The sequence below is a fragment of the Hemitrygon akajei genome, chromosome 7 (genome assembly GCF_048418815.1).
Source record: "Hemitrygon akajei chromosome 7, sHemAka1.3, whole genome shotgun sequence".
NCBI classification, from domain to species: Eukaryota; Metazoa; Chordata; class Chondrichthyes; order Myliobatiformes; family Dasyatidae; genus Hemitrygon; species Hemitrygon akajei.
In genome coordinates this window covers 180393576-180412961 of record NC_133130.1, presented here as the reverse complement: position 1 = coordinate 180412961, position 19386 = coordinate 180393576, and the positions used below count along the sequence as shown (strand labels likewise).

At 38.1% G+C, this 19386-nt stretch overlaps 1 protein-coding gene across 3 annotated transcripts in view; it reads right to left on the bottom strand.

Annotated features, from left to right (window-relative positions):
- LOC140731241 (neuronal calcium sensor 1) overlaps positions 1–18046 on the bottom strand; it is a 77468-nt gene extending 59422 nt beyond the window's left edge. Inside the window, exons 1-2 of one of the 3 annotated variants that reach the window (XM_073052776.1) lie at positions 17962–18046; positions 13685–14351 (exon numbers count right to left, since the gene is read on the bottom strand). In XM_073052776.1, coding sequence (XP_072908877.1) covers positions 13685–13748 — 64 coding nt within the window. In that variant the 5' untranslated portion in view covers positions 13749–14351; positions 17962–18046. Of the gene's footprint in view, positions 1–587; positions 678–13684; positions 14352–17286; positions 17305–17961 lie in introns of those variants that run through there. The other 2 variants (XM_073052777.1, XM_073052775.1) reach the window with 2 other exon arrangements.
- Between the last annotated feature and the right edge of the window lie 1340 nt (positions 18047–19386).

Sequence of the window (19386 nt, the reverse complement as noted above, 5' to 3'; positions counted from 1 at the left end):
ATGAAAGAATTTTATCACATTTGACACTAATAAAGTTAAATTAATAAAATCACTACAGGACTGCAGTTAGATTTTGACAGTGTTCATGTTCTTGTTCATAATCTTTTGACTTCTTTATTAGAATAAACCTGGTCTTAAAACAACTATACATTTTCCCCACCATTCCATTTCACAGAAGACACCTTATCGCAAAGTTTCATTTTAAACAACTGCTACTAACAAAGGCTACTTGAAATATTTCACCATTTTACATAGATTGCATGAGATTAGAAATGTTTGACCTGTCCAACTAATGAAGCATTAAGATCAAAAAGATAGAATAATATAAAAGTGATTTTAATTGTTTAAGTAGATAGTTTTAAACAATTTTTTCCTCTTTAGAATCATATGACCAGTAGAAAAACAGCTCATCTTTGCAGAATGAACTTTCTCACACGGATCATTAAGTATCAAGAATGCCACATTTTGAACTTGAAGCATAATTTTGATAGTGACGCAAGGAAAGGAATTACAGGGCTAGGGCTTGCAACAGAACACTTGCTAATGTTCCCCTTCCTTAAATGGACAATAGGAATCTAAATACATACCAATTTGTTTAGAAGACCTCACAACCCGATTCTGAGAGCCAACAAGTTTCAACAATCTCAGGCAAATTTTATGAGGCACCATGCAAGGAGTCAGAAGTAAAAGTCAACGGATGTGAAGATTCACATTCTTCCCAACATTGGGACAAGTTGCTTTTGAACACTGGAAACCACAGCTCTGATTCTGGAAAACATCAATCTTTGCACAGACTGAGTAAAATAATAACACCCACGTGGGTCTAACAAAATATTTTAGATACTGAGAGGTTAATGCCAAATACTTTAGTTATTTAACCTTTTCAATTAGGCCAAATGGTAGAATCAGCTTGTGGGTGATCACCATGTGAATACAACAAAACCCTACAGAATCACCAGTTTTCAAACCCATAAGCTACAAAACCTATACTGAAAAAGTCCCACAAAGAACATGTCACGAAGCTCAAAGCAGTGCAAAATTTTCTGTCTTTAAAACAAAGCTACTTTAAAAGTACTACCGAGAGAAAAAGGCCTTTCTGCCCACCAATGGAGTACTTTATCACAACAAGGCAAAGTTACAACTTTTCAAAATATTTGATCTGAACATTAAAGGTACAAGCAAGTCAGAATTTCTTGCCCATCCATAATTGCTCAGGACATTAAAGGCAACCACCATGTGTGGGAATGGCACAACAGATTGATTTTACCTTACTTTTCTATATATCAATAGAGAAACAGTTAAAATTCTAAGCTTCCAACAGGCATGAAACCTCTTAGGAGATTGCAAGCTGATACCAATAGAAAACAAAGTGAGCAGTACCTCAACCTGTCTTGTCAAGCATCTCCTGCCCTATTCATCAGCCACCTCAGAAATAGAGTGGAGGTAAATCATCCACAACTCTGTCACACCCCCTAAAAACTCAAACCTTCATTGGAAAATTGGCAACTATGTTGTGCTATAAACACATACATGTGGTGCCGTCTAGCCCCATTAATGGATGTCAAAACTACAGTAACAACTCAGTAACAGGTTGCATTCAGAAACAAATCTGAGAGATGATTATAGCCCAATGGGATAAGTGGCTCTTCAAATCATTTACATCGATCACAAACTCTTTTACTTGCATCTTTAAAAGAAACCCCTTTTCTTAGTCACTGTTCTTTAATTTACCGTCAACAAACCACAGCCTTGAAGTGAGGATATTTATGAAAAGTATTAATTGCATACAAGGTCAATTTACTAAGACTAAAAATCCAGGCTATAGAGAACACAATTTTATTCAGGGAAGATTAGAACAAGCCTCTCTAATTAGTGTTGTTATATTAAGTATTTGTGATAACAGCATCTGTACTTGCAATAAACAACATTTAACACAGAATGGATATTATCACTGATGGTCCTCATTAGACACAGGGTTTTCTTTATCAAAATGAAACTTACTTCTCCAATTGTTCAAGTTTTTTTTCCCCAAATTACAAGGGCTGGAACATTAAAGAGATATCTGATTCAAGCACATTTTAATTAAGTTCATTTAACACATGACTAAAATTATGGCTCAAATTTGATTTCTTAATCCATTCTTATATAGCAATTTACAATTAAATGTCAAGGGCAGTCACGCTCACATCACTTTTGGAATTCAGCTCCTTGGTCTTATTTGAACTAAGATGGTATTGGAGTCAAGCTCTCCAGTGAAACCCAAACAGAGGTTGCAGGTGAACTTGACTGCAATGTAAACATCATTAATTGCTGGTGATAAAGAACACAGTGATTGAGTGTCATTGACTGGATTGGATCTGTACTGCATATTGTGAAAGAGAAATATTTGGCCAAGCTTCCATGCGGCCAGAATTGATGGCAATGTTATAATTAATAGGATAGCTTGGATAGATGCACAGCTCCAGTAGATCTGGTGTGTTAATTGTTCAGCGCTGCAAACAGAATGTTGCATTAAATGTTGACAGCCATTCCTTGATATTACATGGTGAATTGATTTGCCTGGACCAGAAAGTTACCAATTTGTATAATCTATTTGGCACCTCTGAGCATAGCTCCATATGTTTCAGCCATGTCCTCAGTATTGACATACTGGGTCCCTCAATAGTTGAAGATTGTTCTTGAACCTTGTCCTGTTAACCTACAACACTAAATTTGGTACAATTGCAGAACTTATTTGATTCATTGACTGTGAAAACACTGTCAATTGCATATTGCTTTTGCTGCTTAGCATGCCTTGTGTTGCAATTTCACTCAAAAGGCACCTCACTTTTTCCTGTAAGTCAGTTGCTGCTCCCAGCATGCTCTTATGGATTCTGCAATTAATCTAATTCAAAATCCCTGGCTGGAAAGTAATGACGGATTGAGGGAAATGCCTGCTATATAGTTAGATTATGTTGGTGTATATTTCTACTGCTAATGATGAGCATGTGGATACCCATTTCTGAACTGCCATTGTGTTCTTTACCTCCCTTAATTGCAGTGCCACACAACACATCAACCATGTCTTCAGCATGAAGCTACTACTTTGCCTGCACAAAGAATGTGCAGTGGCCATGTTTACCAAAGACATTTTGGACAGATGCACCCACCAGACTGTATTCCTGTCAGGATTCTAATAATTCTGCATTACTATTAGCTCTGTGAATAACATCAGTTACAATGATAATTTGCAAGTTATTCTAAATCAGAATTTCAACAGCACTGGGGCAAACATGTATACCAGAAGGTGAAACTGAAGAATGAATTGGACTTCAGTCAGTGTTAGGAAATATAAGAGTGTACATTAGCAAGTTTAGACTTGAACAACATGTACTTACTTTAGAAATTACCTAGGGTTTCCCATAGCCCTCTATTTTTCCAAGCTCCATGTACTTATCCAGGAGTCTCTTAAAAGACCCTATCGTATCTGCCTCCACCACTGTCGCTGGCAGCCTATTCCACACACACCACTCTCTGCGTAAAAAAAACTTACCCCTGACAACTCCTCTGTACCTACTTCCAAGCACAAAACTGTGCCTTTTCATGTTAGCCATTTCAGCCCTGGAAAAAAGCCTTGACTATACATGATCAATGCCTCTCATCATCTTATACAAATACACACAAAACTATGGCTTGTCCAATACTGACTATTAGACAGACATTTAAAGAGCACAGAGATGGGCCTGCACATCACTGCTAAAAATAGAAAGCATTCTCACATTTATTGTTTTCCTATGGGAGTAGAACTCATAACCAAGCCCAATTGTGATATGAAAGACATTGAAATACTCATTTTCAGTATTTTTAGAGCTATATATGTAACTGTTAGTTCACAGCAGGGGGAAAAGGCCTTTATTTGAATACAAATGACAACCCCAATAAGGGTATAAAGGGCAACTAGTGCAGGATTTACTATTAGATCTCCATTGAATTGTTTTCATAAAAGTTTTCTCTATATAATACTTATGCCAACATCAGGCCAGCAAATTGCTGTGAATGAAATCATTCCATTTAATTATAGAGCATCCAAATTTATTTTTCCTGGTATTACATTTCTCTGTCCTTATTTATACTGGCAAACTATTAAATACTGGGAGCTAATAAAAAAAATGCTAGAAGTTCAACATGTTAAAAGTACTAATGCAAAACAAAAAAAATAAATTCTGTTAGATTTTTTTAAAATCAGTTTGTAATTTGCACTCATTCCTCTAGGCTTTCAGCACAATTAGATCAAAATCAAAAAAATCCAAAAAAAAATCAAAAGCAAATTACACTAATCATGCTTGTTTCAAAACTACCTTGTCAAATACAAATTGCCCAAGGAAATAGGCAAGGTTCACATTGAGATTCTACATCTCACTGAAATTCAATGATTTTTTTTGTATATTTGTTACTAAATATAATTTTATACACTTCACTTCAGATATTAATGTTACAAACTAAAATAACTAAAGATGTTACTCATGTTTAATTTAAATATTATTAAAACCATGAGAGCTACAGACACAAATTAAAGTAGATAAATTTATGATAAAACCAGTTTTCAAAAAACATGAATCAAGCAACAACACATCAAATAAATTTAAAAGCAATTTTATGACATCTGTTCCACAACATAATTACATGGTTTATGGCAGATTTTGTAATTTGTATTCAAAAGAAAAAAAACAGCTAGAGATCTCAAACAAATATTAGTGTTCGGATCAGCCATCATCTATAGGGGCGGGGGATGTGACAGGAGGGAAGGAGAGCAAGAGCCCTTTCTCTCATCATAGATGCTGCCAGACTTGCTAATAATTTAGTTTTTATTAATTTGTAATGCATTAACTGGCTTACACAGACAGTTTGAAGGTAAAGAAACAGATCTCAGAACTAGAGGGTTCTAGCTTCATAAGGATCATAGAAATAGTACCCATCAAATAACAAAACAAATTTCACGTCACATGCCGGTGAACCCGATTCTGACATTTCAAATACTTTCAGTTCCCATTATCTGCTGCTTTGCTTTAAATGGAACTGCATACTCATGAGGCCAGCTCAAGTCCAACCTTGATTTTTTTTTTGAACAAATTTCTCTACGTACACTTTCATACTCAGGAACCAAACATTGTTTGCATAAATACAGGTTTCACATCATTTGTGCCAAGTTGCTCCCTGCTGTGCACTATTCAAAGTGGGCTTTGCTTAGACAAATACACCGTATGAGTTCACAAATGATCATTGCTTCTAAGTTTTACGAAGTGGTATGTTACCTTTTATCCCTTCCTTTTACATACTTAAACATGATATTTTTATTAATGTAATTGGAGTGTGTGTTACTGCTGTTATATTATCTGTCATATTTTGTAGGCATCAGTAGAGGAGAAAGCCTCCTTTTATATTTGTCACCTATGGGAAGTTTGTGCTCTATCACTCAAATATTGAGAATTTCGTACACGTATTTCACTACCTGATGCCCTTTATGGATTACTTTTGACAGAGAACTGTCATAACATAGTTAAGACAGCAATCAATTTATGAATTTCAGGCTCCCACATGAAGCATTAAAGGTGAAGTGCATTTTTTAAAAATAAAATTGGTAATTGCGGAATGCTACTTGTATAAGGAGAGAATCACTTAAGTGGCAATGGGATTTTAGTCAAGTGAATTGCCTTGTTCTAGATGAAGTTCAGTTTCTGAGATTTCTTGGAATTGTTATCACATAGATACGTGGAGTGTGCTCCATTACACTCCTGACTCTTACCTTGGAGAATCTAATACCTATCCTGTGAAGTACGAGAGACCCTGAGTAGTTGGTCCAGTAAAACTTCTGGTAACGGTAACTGTCAGGCTTTCCCAATTTTCCATTTTGTGTAATGACTAGTATTCGACCCAGTAATTCAGTGGGGTCTTGAAAGCATACTTGCAGAGCCTGCTTGTTCTTTTTTCATTTGTTTATAACATGTCTAAAGCAGGGTGCAAGGCCCATCAAGTCTACACTAGAACAATCACATAATCCCATTTCCCAGATCATTCTCAATTCACATACACTTTCCCTTGATTTTCTTACCACTCAGCCATAGTAGGGATAATTCATAGTCAATTAATCTACCAACCAGCAGGTCTTTGAAAAGCATTGGAGGTCAGCAACATGCCCAAGTTACTACGATTGTGAGGTAGCTTCCTTATATCTCCTTTTCTATCCCCTTTATATATATCCCCTTTCTTTATATCCCCTTTTCTTCTACCCCACTTCTTGCAATTCCTGTAACTCATAACTGTTCCGTCATTCTCCAAACCACACAACACAAACATGAGCAGGTGAATATCATCATTATGAATCCACAGGGGAAGTCTCTGATCTCTGAAAAGACACACAGCAAGCACCCCAACAAAAGGACTCAAATAGAAGAGTTTCAACATTAGTTTTCTTCAAAGCAAAGAAACCCACGCATCTAAAGGCAATACAGAAACACCTCAAAAATAAAGGGCATGGCTATTACCAGATAGCTTAATGACTACGGTAATTTTTTTCAACCTCTAATCTGCATAAACCTTTCTGACAAAATTGTTTGGCAATTTTGAAGCTTAAATCATCTGATATAGAAAATACACTGTTATATTCCATTACAAATCAGGTTTTACTGAATGTCCCCACCCCAGAAGTAGCTCATTAAATATGAATGCATTATTAAAATATTAACTGATGCAAAAAGACAACTCTACAGAAGCAGAAATTGTCAGGATGCCTTACGGACTCAAATTTTCAAACAATTAAATGTAATTTGATAACCTGTGCCTGAGCAGTTAGCACTACTATTAACATCCTACATTATGATTTTATCTTATTATAATGTAAAGCAATTTCACATCTTCAATTCTATTCAGAATCCTGAAAAACAACTTTTGATGGAAATAAGATTGGTTTAATTTCCTGTAAATCCAAAACAGGATACAACTCCTCCTTAGTTCCATTCCCATGGGAGGTTTTTGGAGGTGTAATGCAACGTTGTAGCAAGATTGAGAGAAGTACTGAGACTATGATGTTTGACCCATGCATACTATCAGTTTTGTGCTGAGTTCTTCATATTCAAATATCCTTTTCCTGTTTCAACCAGATCATGCTGGCACATTAAAGACAGTGGTGAATTTCATCACCTACATCTGTCTTTGCCCAGAAGTATTTCCTGAAATAGGAGGAGTGGTTCACCTTTTTCCAGGTGTTACTGTGAATTGAGAGTTATAATGAAGTGCAAAGATAATGTGGAGAGAAAATGGTCCTTGATCAGAAACTGGACTTTAAAATTAGGCCCATAGTTTTTTTTACCATTAAGTCTCCCCATCTACATCTGGAGCTGAAACACTAATAATGCTAATAATGAACAAAGGATTGCAAATTATGGAACCTGAAGCAAAAATAAAACATGTTGAAGAATCTCATAGGGTCAAGCAGCATCTGTGAAGGCAAAGGGATAGATGACATTTCAGTCAAAAAACAAATTCCCAATTCTGATATTCCTTTCACTGGAGTTACTTTTCTCCAACATGAGTTAATGGATATTTAACCATAGTTCTGGCTTACGTATTTTGATTGGTGCTTAGCTTTGTGTGTCAAGACAAAAAGCTACTGTTTTGAATACTAAGCCTGTGTCTGTTATTGCAACTATGGTGTAGAAACAGTTGATCCAATTCACTTTGTAACAACCAAAGCACCCAAAATCAAGGAAATGGCCAAGTTGGTCATCAGCTGGCACTCATGTAGCATTAATGTTACCTGGCAGTTTTCAATCCAAACTCAACATTAACTAGCTGTTGCTCCAAGCTTACAACGACAGATTGTCAGGGAAGATGAAAATAGAACTATTCATGTAAAAAGTACAAATCCTGAAATTATGATTGCAAAAGGGCATCTAAAAAAAAACAGCTAATGATAGTTGGGTCACAAATATCCCCCTGACTGGACTCCCAACTATTAGGCTCCAAATACTTCTTCATGCATTACAACATTCACCTTTCTTCTGGTATTCAGCACACTCATGTTTTGATCTACATTACATTTTGGATCTGGAGCCAAACGGTCCCGAGAGAATCTAAACTGCACACTAATGAACATGAAAGCAGTAGTGCTAGACTTTTCCAGGATTTCAGTATTATCAGAGTAGGTAATGGAGTAGCAAGTGGCTAGGAAAGCTTTATCCATTTTGTTCTGTTTGGAATGCAATAGGACAGCATGTCCAAATGATGAGTGCTGAAACTTGGTTAAGACACTGGCTAACTCTAAACATGGTCCTCACCAGCAAAGACAACATGTTGCCAAGTCTATTGATTCTATTTTGTCCTTCCACTTAACCATCTCAATGACTGAAGTAACCAAAGTGTTATATATGGTGTTGGGAACCTCAGGATGGGGATAGGTAAAATTCCACATGCTATTTCTGCTCAGTCTATATCTCACCCATTTTGTAACATGGTGATTTACTAGATTTCACTATTGCTATGAGTAATTTAGAGAATCAGCACAGAAACACGATTCATCAAATCAAGCAGCAGTCCACTGCAAAACAATTTTACAATCCTCCTCCCCACCCTACAGCAACTCTTTGACTTACCAACCCTGAAATGTTTTTGTGTAATGAGGAAACCCAAAGAATCACGGAGGACAATGAAACACGACAAAACAGTGGAGGTCAAGATTGAACGCAGGTTGCTGAAGCTGTGAAACAACAGTTCTGCTAACTACATCTCTGGAACTGTCCTGTGGAAGATTAAGGAAGTCTACTGCATCTCCTCATCCTATCTGGATTGGGCCGAGCCAGCATGGATTTACCAAGGGTAAATCATGCTTGACTAATCTGTTGGGAGTTTTTCGAGGATGTAACCAGGAAGTTAGACAGGGGAGATCCAGTGGATGTAGTGTATCTTGATTTTCAGAAGGCATTTGATAAGGTCCCACATAGAAGATTGGTGGGTAAAATCAAAGCTCAGGGCATCGGGGGGAAGGCATTGACATGGATAGAAAACTGGTTGGCAGATAGAAAGCAAAGGGTAGCGGTGAATGGGTGTTTCTCGGAATGGCAGGTGGTGACTAGTGGGGTGCCACAGGGCTCGGTATTGGGACCACAGCTGTTTACCATTTACGTTAACGATTTGGATGAAGGCATAGAAAATAACATCAGCAAATTTGCTGATGATACTAAGCTGGGTGGCAGTGTGACATGTGATGAGGATGTTAGGAGAATTCAGGGTGACTTGGATAGGCTGGGTGAGTGGGCAGATACTTGGCAGATGGCGTTTAATGTGAATAAGTGTGAGGTTATCCACTTTGGGAGTAAGAACAGGAAGGCAGATTATTATCTGAACGGTATAGAGTTGGGTAAGGGAGTAATACCAAGAGATCTTGGAGTCCTTGTTCATCAGTCACTGAAGGTGAATGAGCAAGTGCAGCAGGCAGTAAAGAAGGCTAATGAAATGTTGGCCTTTATTACAAAGGGAATTGAGTACAAGAGCAAGGAAATCCTCTTGCATTTGTACAGAGCCCTGGTGAGACCACACCTGGAGTATTGTGTACAGTTTTGGTCTCCAGGGTTAAGGAAGGACATCCTGGCTGTAGAGGAAGTGCAGCGTAGATTCACGAGGTTAATTCCTGGGATGTCTGGACTGTCTTACGCAGAGAGGTTAGAGAGACTGGGCTTGTACACGCTGGAATTAAGGAGATTGAGAGGGGATCTGATTGAAACATATAAGATTATTAAGGGATTGGACAAGATAGAGGCAGGAAATATGTTCCAGATGCTGGGAGAGTCCAGTACCAGAGGGCATGGTTTGAGAATAAGGGGTAGGTCATTTAGGACAGAGTTAAGGAAAAACTTCTTCTCCCAGAGAGTTGTGGGGGTCTGGAATGCACTGCCTCGGAAGGTAGTGGAGGCCAATTCTCTGGATGCTTTCAAGAAGGAGCTAGATAGGTATCTTATGGATAGGGGAATCAAGGGATATGGGGACAAGGCAGGAACCAGGTATTGATAGTAATTGATCAGCCATGATCTCAAAATGGCGGTGCAGGATCGAAGGGCCGAATGGTCTACTTCTGCACCTATTGTCTATTGTCTATCACTTGCTAGGCTGCCAGCCATTCTCAACTCCAATAGTCAACAGCAGAGCTGCAAGTTAACCACTGGGTTTTATGACCTGTAGCTCACATGCAAATAGCCCTCTGTAACAGTAACACAAACAAACTGTTTCAGGAACTCATCAGGCCAGGCTGCATCTCACTCTGACTTCTCATCTCTTTTTCCAGTCCTGATGAAGGGTCTCATCCAGAAACGTCGACTGCTTACTCTTTTCCATAGACGCTGCCTGGCCTGCTGAGTTCCTCCAGCATTTGGTGTCTATCACTTTGATTTCCAGCATCTGCTGATTTTCTGTTGTCATGTTCACTTAGTTTACTACATTCCTGTATTTCTATAATCATGGTGTATAAGACTGGAAATTTACTGCCATTATCAAAGTTCAAATAAATTTATTATCAAAATTCTTAAATGTCACCATATACAACACAGAGATTCATTTCCTTGCAGGCATTCACAGGAAATACAATAGAATCAAAGAATGACTGCCACATCCAATGTGCAAAAGACAACAAACTGTGCAAATATATAAAGAGAAAATAATAATAATAAAAAATAAGCAATAAATAGAAAATGTGAGATGAAGAGTCCTTGAAAGTAAGTTCATAGATTGTGGGAACAATTCAGTGATGTGGTGAGTGAGGTTGAGTGAAGCTATGCCCTCTGGTTCAAAAACCTGATGGTTGATGGGTAATAGCTGTTCCTGAATTAGGTGGTGTGGGTCCTGAGGCTCCCAGACCTTCTTCCTGATGGCAGATTGAGAAGGGAGCATGGCCTAGATGGTAAAGGTCCTTCACGATGGATGCCAATTTCCTGTGACAGAGCTCCATGTAGATGTGTTCAATGGTGGGGAGGGCTTTAACCATGATGGACTGGGCTGTACCCACTACTTTCTGTATGCTCTTCCATTCAAGATCGTTGGTGTTACCAAACATTCTGTAATGGAACCAGTCAATACAATCTCCACCGCAAATTTACAGAAGCTTGTCAAAGCTTTAGATGCACAATTCATAATTATCATGGAGTTAAGGAATAATGTTAAACTGTGGCAACATAATATTGTTGCAATTTAAACTCACAGCCCTTTATGTATTAAATTTGTTTCACTTATCATAGTAACTGTGTCAAACTGAATGTTACCAAATGTCTTTACAATTAATACAAAAGTTTTTCTTTACAAAGGGGACAAAGAGGTGAATAATCTCTGGCAAAGCTGTTACAAACAGGCATGCCTGCAACACGGACATTGGGGAGGTCAAAGTAAAGTATCAAGTAAGTCTCGTCTAGCAGCTAGGTTTGATTCCATGAGTTTGTCCAATTGAGCAATTGTTACTGTTCAGAAACAAAAGAAAAGTATGTCATTCTAACTTAGCAATGGTACTTGCAGATTGGCATCAGGTATTGCTTAGTTGGCCGAAAGAGGGTTACCTGATTCCAATATTATCCAAACAATCAAACAGACCAAAATTGGTAAAACTTATATCACTGAATCAAGACAAAATAATCAGCAAGCTTCATTACTTTTATATGATGTTTAACTTCAAACTTATTGTTGTTTAACTTCTAATGTTGTTATTTAAAGAACAAAGTCTTGGGTGCTAGTCCAAAACTACCACCCATTTGCAACATTTATCACAAATTTAAAATGTTCAATTTTAACTATTACTGTATTGTTTCTGTGTAATTTCCAGAAATGGGCTCATCCTTCAGCATCAAGTTCTTTTTGCCTGTTCGAGTTTGCCTTCCAAATCTCTGCTCTCAAATACTCCAGCTAAAAGGTTTACAAAATGAAAAGCTCAATATTATCACAAAATTACAGTACAGATACCCCTTTCAAACTGAACTTGTATTTCCCACACTATTTAAGGACTAAAGTGTCCAATAAGTTTTTGGATAGTCGGACTCAAGAGGTAAGGGGATAGTGCGTGAAAGAGAAGCTGTAGTCAAGAATCACTGATTACTGCGGCAGGATTGAGAAGCCAAATAGGCTATTTCTGCTTGTCTCAGCTGTATTTCAAATGCTCACCTTTTTTTCTCATAATTATATTCTTCCTCATCCTACCTGTGTTTTGCCTTCAATCTGAAATCTCTGGTTCCCAATCCCTCAGCTATAGCAAACAAACTACACAATTTTACACAATTCTCAGAAATTTGCCCTAGGCCTTCCTTCTTTTCGCAACAATCACAGCCTTCTAGTCTATTTGTGTAATTATGTAACTTTCACACTTAGAATCATTCAAGTGGACGCTTCTGAACTCTTTCCAAAGCCTTAACATCTTTTCCTAAAAGCATTGCCCGAAACTAAACACACTATTCAGAATTATACAGCAGAGACCCTTTGGCCCAACTAGTTTGTGCTGACCAGGTTGCTAACCTGAGCTTGTCCCATTTACCTGTATTTGGTCCTTTCCATTCCACAATAAGTGTCTTCTCAACGCTGTGCTCCCACCTCTACCACTTCCTCTGGCTTGTTTCACATACCCACCACCCTATTGTGCAAAAAAGTAGCATTTTACTCCTCCTTTAAAACCTTATCATCTTAAAACTCTGCCCTCTAGTTTTAGACTCTACCCTAAAACTGTGACCATTCACTATCTATGCCCTTCATGATTTTTATAATGCTCTAAGGTCACTCCCCCTTCGGGGAAAAAGCCCGTCTATCCAATCTCTCCCTGTAACTCAAGCACTTCAGTCCAAGTAATGTCTGTGTTAATCTTTCCTACACCCTTTCTACTTTAGACATACTTCCTGTAATTTGGCAGACACAAGTGCAAGCTCACCAACATTTTGTATAGTAACATGATAACCTAACTCCTGTACTCAAATATCCCAACACCTACCTGCTGCTTTCGGGGAACTATGTGCTTTTAGTACCTGGTCTCTGTTCTAAAACACAAGTCCTACCCTGGAATCCACTGACAAAGTGGTTTTGTACAATGTAAAATCATAATATAGACTTTACTAAAAAGGCAACCCTCCATGCATCCATAAGATGGGGAATTGCCTGTGCTGTATAATTCTTTAAAAAAAATTAAGAGTCTGGGGAGGGGAGGAAGGCAGTGGTATTAACATACAATCATCTTGAAAATTCTGTCCCGTTGCAAGGTCTCAACTAGAAATGTCAATCGTCACTTTGCCTCCACAGATGCCAGTCAACTCACTATGTTCCAACAGTTTACATTTGGTTCCACATTCCAGTGTCTCATCACCAGCCCGGAAAATCTTAGACAGCCACACTAGATTAATAGAGTTTAACTGTATTTGGAAGAGGTGTTCCTGAGAAAAATTTAAAGTGAAATTTTATCAATTGAAAGGATCTGGCAAATTCAATATTGAAATTCCAGGTGTGTGTGTGTGTGTGTGTCTCTCTCTCTCTCTGTACAGAAATACTTTTTCAATTCAGTAAGAGAAAAGCCTTACAAATGAACTATAAGTAACCAAAAGAGTCAATGCCATTTTAGTAAAAATTCATAAATCAAGTATGTGAATCAGTAATTACTGCAATTTTAATAAGAATGTTCACATTTGCCTTTAATACTTACAGTACGTCTTCCGAGTCAGCTCCTCCACGACTTCAGGTTTCAGCTTACTGTTGCACTTCCCCATTGCAGCAATTTAACACATAAGAAGATGCACGTTTTGGTAAGGGTATATATTAAAGATCAAAGAAATCAGATTCAAAACAGGCCAAAGATAATGATGGTGAGCGGAAGTTACTTGTTGAATGAAAGATTCTCAGGATGCCTCCTGTGCACTTTCTGCGTAATTTGCTCAGCTGTGGTTTCCCTGGCGATGGTTTAATAATGACCTGTTTGTCCCTCCACCACAGGTTTGATAAGTAGTTCAAACACTGAATTTGTCAAAATTCACTCCAGGTTTTTCTTTAATTCTTAAAATCCACTTTCCTTTGATGTGAAGTGCAGATAACCTGCTGTCCCGAGCTGCAGTGATGGTTTGCTCAATTCAGCCCCTTGGGAAGATTAGTAGCATTTTTCAGCTTCTCTTCGTCTTTTGTATCTTCTGAATTGAATCAATTTAATTAGTTGTTTTATTCCTGTCTATTTTTAGACGTGATGATGCACTTTAAATCGTTCAAGCGTGATCACAGCATTACAGAACTGCATATGGTCAACTCTCTCAACGCATTGATGACTTGGGTTATACTGCATAGAGTACTTAACCAACACCGCAGACTACAGGCTTGGAATCCTGAAAGAAACAAAACAGTGCAGGTACTGTATGCAAAGATGCAATTACCCAAGTCACTTGATTAAGACAAACCAATCTTTATTGCAATTGCAGTTAAAAGGATCAAATAACAGCACATTTTGTGTACCCAGAGAGATCAGTGGAAAATGCCCTGCTGGAGAACACTGCAGATGACTCAGCTACTTATGACAGTGATTGTCTTGGTCATATAAATGATCCTGGGAACGACAGGGTTAATGTACGAGGAGAATTTGATGCCACTTGGTATGTATTTGCTGGAGTATAGAAGATTGAGGGGCCCAGAAAGAATGGGTGTGAAGAGGATTCTTCCTATAGTGGGGGAGTCTAGGGACAGAGGGCACAGACTCAGAATAGAAGAAAGATGCTTCAGAACAGATGACAAATTTCTTTAGCCAGAGGGTGGTGAATCTGTGGAGGTCAAGTCATTGGGTATATTTAAAGTTGGGACTGGAAGGTTCTTGATTAGTAAGGCATCAAAGGTTACAGGGAGAAAGGAGAATAGGGTTGAGAGGGATAATAAATCAGCCATGATGGACTGGTGGAACACATTTAATGGGCCTAATTCTGCTCCTATGTCTTATAAAGTCCACTCATTTGACCTTCCAGCTGCACAAAATTCCTGCTCTAAATTCAGAATCCTGGATGAGAAAATGATTGTTTTTAGATGCAAACCCCTTGCTGAGCAACTATCAACACTTCACCATCAAAACCTGTAAAATATATCAAACCCTTAATTGAAACCAACACAATTAGCATGAAATCTAAATCCCTGAGCTCCCTACCCAATAGCATCACTGGAGTACTTTCACCAGAAGGATCCAGTGTGTCAACATATTGGCTTACCACCTTCTCAAGATAATTAGGCATAAGCAATAAATGCAGGTGTTCATCAGAGATTCTAAAAATTATTTTTAAGTACCACCAAAGAAATCTGTTTACCACATTATTTGACTGTCAGCACTGCAACATGCTACACACATCATCTCCCCTTTCCAGCAAAAGTATTTCATAAAGGAAAGCTCAGATAGGAATCAATTCAAGTGGCTACCAAGAAAATAATTCTCAATGTCTATTTGGTCATATCCAGTTGTGGCTTCTTAGGATTGTTGGGTAACTGGGTCTGCAATGACTAGGTAAATGAATGTATGTGGAAACATTTAGACCAGACCCATATTAAAAGAGAAAATCAAACTTAATGCCTGGCTTTTGTTGCACTAATTATCTTTGGGGCACAATTTACTGAAATATTAATGAGTTGGGGAAGAAATGGAAGTATTTGTACTGCATTTTAAAGCAGGAAAGGATTTAGGCCAGTCACATGGCAGGGATCTTTACAGAGGATGGATGAGTCAAAATGTACAGTTTGACTACAAAGTATATAATACTAGTACGTAAAAGGAAATACAAGGGAATAATGAGTCAGTCTTGTGGGCACAAAGATTGAAGCAGTTGCAAAGGTACATTGGAAGAATTTGTAAATGAGACAAAGATTTGAAACTTACAAAAGAAAAGAAAAAAGATGGCAGCAGCAACAAATGAATTCAATTTAGTATGAAATAAATGCAGGATGTGGAATTTTAGACAAGTTTTTAATTTTCACAAGTATTGGGAAACGGTAAAAGGCATTACTAGTACATCAGTCCCATGCACCAAAAGTATAATCAAGCATTAATGTAAAAGCAGGTGAAGAGTCAAGACAATACATGATACTGCAGTGAAAGAAATCATGTTGGCTTGTATGAATTAATATGGCTTGAAACATAGTTTGGGGTTAAACAAAAAAACCAAGATAATATAGAGAGATAAATAATTTATATGTAAAGATGCAATTCTTATTTACATCATTTACCATTAAAGCCACCAAATCCCATTTACTCCAGCTAGTTGAACAAGCAAAGCAGTTAAAAGGTTTATGGAAATAATGTCCATGCTATCATATCCAACATCAATAGCATCAGCTTATACCCATCCCCCTCTGACTACTCTTCAGGCAAATCATATTATTCATAACAACTCTGCCATCACAGACCATTCATCCCTAATACACAGGAAAAATACAATAGATAATTCAAATAAATCTCAGTTTAATTCAGAAATAAAATTTGAAAGAGGTGCAATTAAAAACAAATGCACCATGGTGCTCCTCTTTGGCACAGGCATTAATCATTTGAACTGTTATTGATGATGGAATTGTTATTGATGTTGGTCTTACTGCAATACTTGACCAGTATCTAATATTTTTAAATAGAGTAACAACTAGTACATTCCTAATATTCTACTAAAGTCAATTTTGTAATGCAGCACTACAACATTGCGTTTTACATACAAGAACAATGTCCAACAGTTTCATAAAACAACATATGTGCCACTTAAAAACACTATTTTGGTATAGACAATACTATCCCTGGTCCCTTGATTTTAATAAAACTCAACTGTCACATATTCCCTAAAGCATTTTATTTTATACACCGGGAAAGTAAATCTATCTCTGCTGTTCTATCAAGAGCTATGTTTTCTGGTTGTAAAAGATAACCTGTTTTGATTCCTAGCAATTGGCATTACAAGTAGGATTCTGAATCTTCTCTGATACAAATCTAACACAAGTCTTTATGTGATGTAGGCAGCTGGCAGTGCAGACAAAGAGAAAACCTTGTAACTACAGCTCCTCCCTATTCCACTTGCAGGCTTGAGATCATACCCTACCTACAAAACAGCCCAAAGCCACAGGATATTTGAAGACTCCAGATTGCTAAACACACATACAGATAAGCCAGAGAAATATTGAAATAAAGGAAGAAATTACACAAACGCTGTAATAGCAACTGTTTGGTTTATGTAAAAAGTAAAACAAATTCTAGCACGCTTCTAAAACTGCAGCTCATACATACTCTATAAATCATTATTCAACACCCACCAGTCTCAACATTCAGACCCGCATCCGCCCACAAACGGAACGAAATTACATACAGACACATGGATACTACAGTCCACACCCACCAACTAACATGACTGAAGGTGGCTGGGGGTTTTACAAGGTAAAACAGTCTGCAGATTGCAACTGGACAAAGAACATTTGAGCCAAATAAAAAATCCTTATTTTACCAAACTTAAATACACGCAGCGTGACTTGATCATCCAACACACGCTCTTGGACTTAATTGTTATCAAATTAACTGACAAAGCTCGTTACAATTCGATAAAGTGTGATTATTTAAGGCCAATCACTCTGCAACTTAATCTGCTTTTTAAAGTGGAGTTGAATTTTTCCAATCACTAAGCTGTGGCGGAAAAATGCAGGGCTCGCACTGGCTCCAGAAAAAGTTTCTCCCATTTAAAAACAATATAAACTACAGGTTTTATATCTAAGCGGGGGACTTTGAGAAGCTTTCTTGTGCAAACTCCGCACTGCAAATCACCGCCCGCCTGCTTCCATGGCAACCGCACAGCCCCGGTACCTCCCTGGGCTCACAAGCGGCCTCCACCGCCCGCGGGACGGGCCAATTAAAGCAACCTTCCCTCACTTTTCCTCCCCGCCATTAAAGTCTAAGTCTGCCGACCGCGCCTTGCGCCCATTTTCTGCTCCTCTCACCTCGCCGCTCGCGCTCCGCTTGTTTGAATGAAGCGCAGCCGCTGGTCCCACAGTAACCGCAGCGACCGCGTGCGCATGCGCCGCTTCCCCGGAGGCGGGGCTTATGGCCGACGTCACAGCATTCGAAATAGTTGACGTCAAGGGAGACGCGTCGCCGTTGCGAGACACTAAAAAACTGCAGATGCTGTACATCTGAAATAAAAACAGAAAATGCTGGAATTTTGCAGGAGGCCGGTAGCACCACTGCACAGAGAAATAACATTAATGGTTCGGGTCAATGGCACCGCGTAAATATTCATTGTTAAATAGCACTTTACACCAAGCAGACCGAATATGCAATCAAGCTATTGAACGATAGCTTGCAATGCAATAGAACTTGCCATTTCTAGAACAGGGGAGTCACTGTATCGTCAACCATAAGCAAATGATTACCAAAATCAACATTACCTCTCATTGTTTTTTTTAGATTTGGTCCCTTGACTATTATTTACCTTTTTAACTTCCTTATTAATCTTGTAAACAATAGAAGTAACACATCCTTTCAGTCTCTGTGGGATAATGACATTACTTAGAGCTCAAGATCTGAGACAAGTACAGTTATGCACGTTGCAAATTTTGCCAGTTGCATGTGACATTATGAGAAGATGAATTATCTTTGATTTGTTTCCAGCTTTGTGACTGAATTGATCTTATGCACTAAATTTGGACACCATCTCAATTCGTTACAGCTTTGAATTTGTCTCCGCATTCACACAGACATACCGCTGGAGGAACTTTGACAGTAGTGGGGTTGATAGTAGGCACTGCATGTGTGGTCTTTACAATGTGAAGAGATAATCTTATGTGTAAAGATAGGGTATGTTAAAATACAAGAGAGGTCGCTTTTAACATTCTTAAACCATTTGCCACTAAAATATTCCCAGAGCTCACAAATGTGTGGTATTATTTCCAAAGAAAATTCCAATTGAACAAATAATAAGAGTATATCCACATACACAAGAGATTCTACAGATGTTGGAAATCCAGAGTAACCCACACAAAAAAATACTGGAGAAACTCAGCAGGTCAGGCAGCATCTATGGAGAGGAATAATCAGCTGACATTTTGGACCATAACCCTTTATCAGGATCCTTCATCGGGATGTGAGCATTACTCTAGTACATTCAAATGCCAATGACTGCATACAATTCCAATCACAATAAATACTGGAAGCAGGGTAGCAAATATCCAAAAGGCTACACTAAATCCCCATGAAGTTCCTTGGACCACCTTTCTCTGCTGTTGAATACATCATTGATCTCAGCTAAATGAAGATAAAACTCAAATACATTTGGTTGATTCCAAAAGAAATAAACCTCTTGACAAACTTGGGAACTTGGCTCCCCTTGTAAAATCAGACATAACAAGCCTGAGTATTATCCTTGA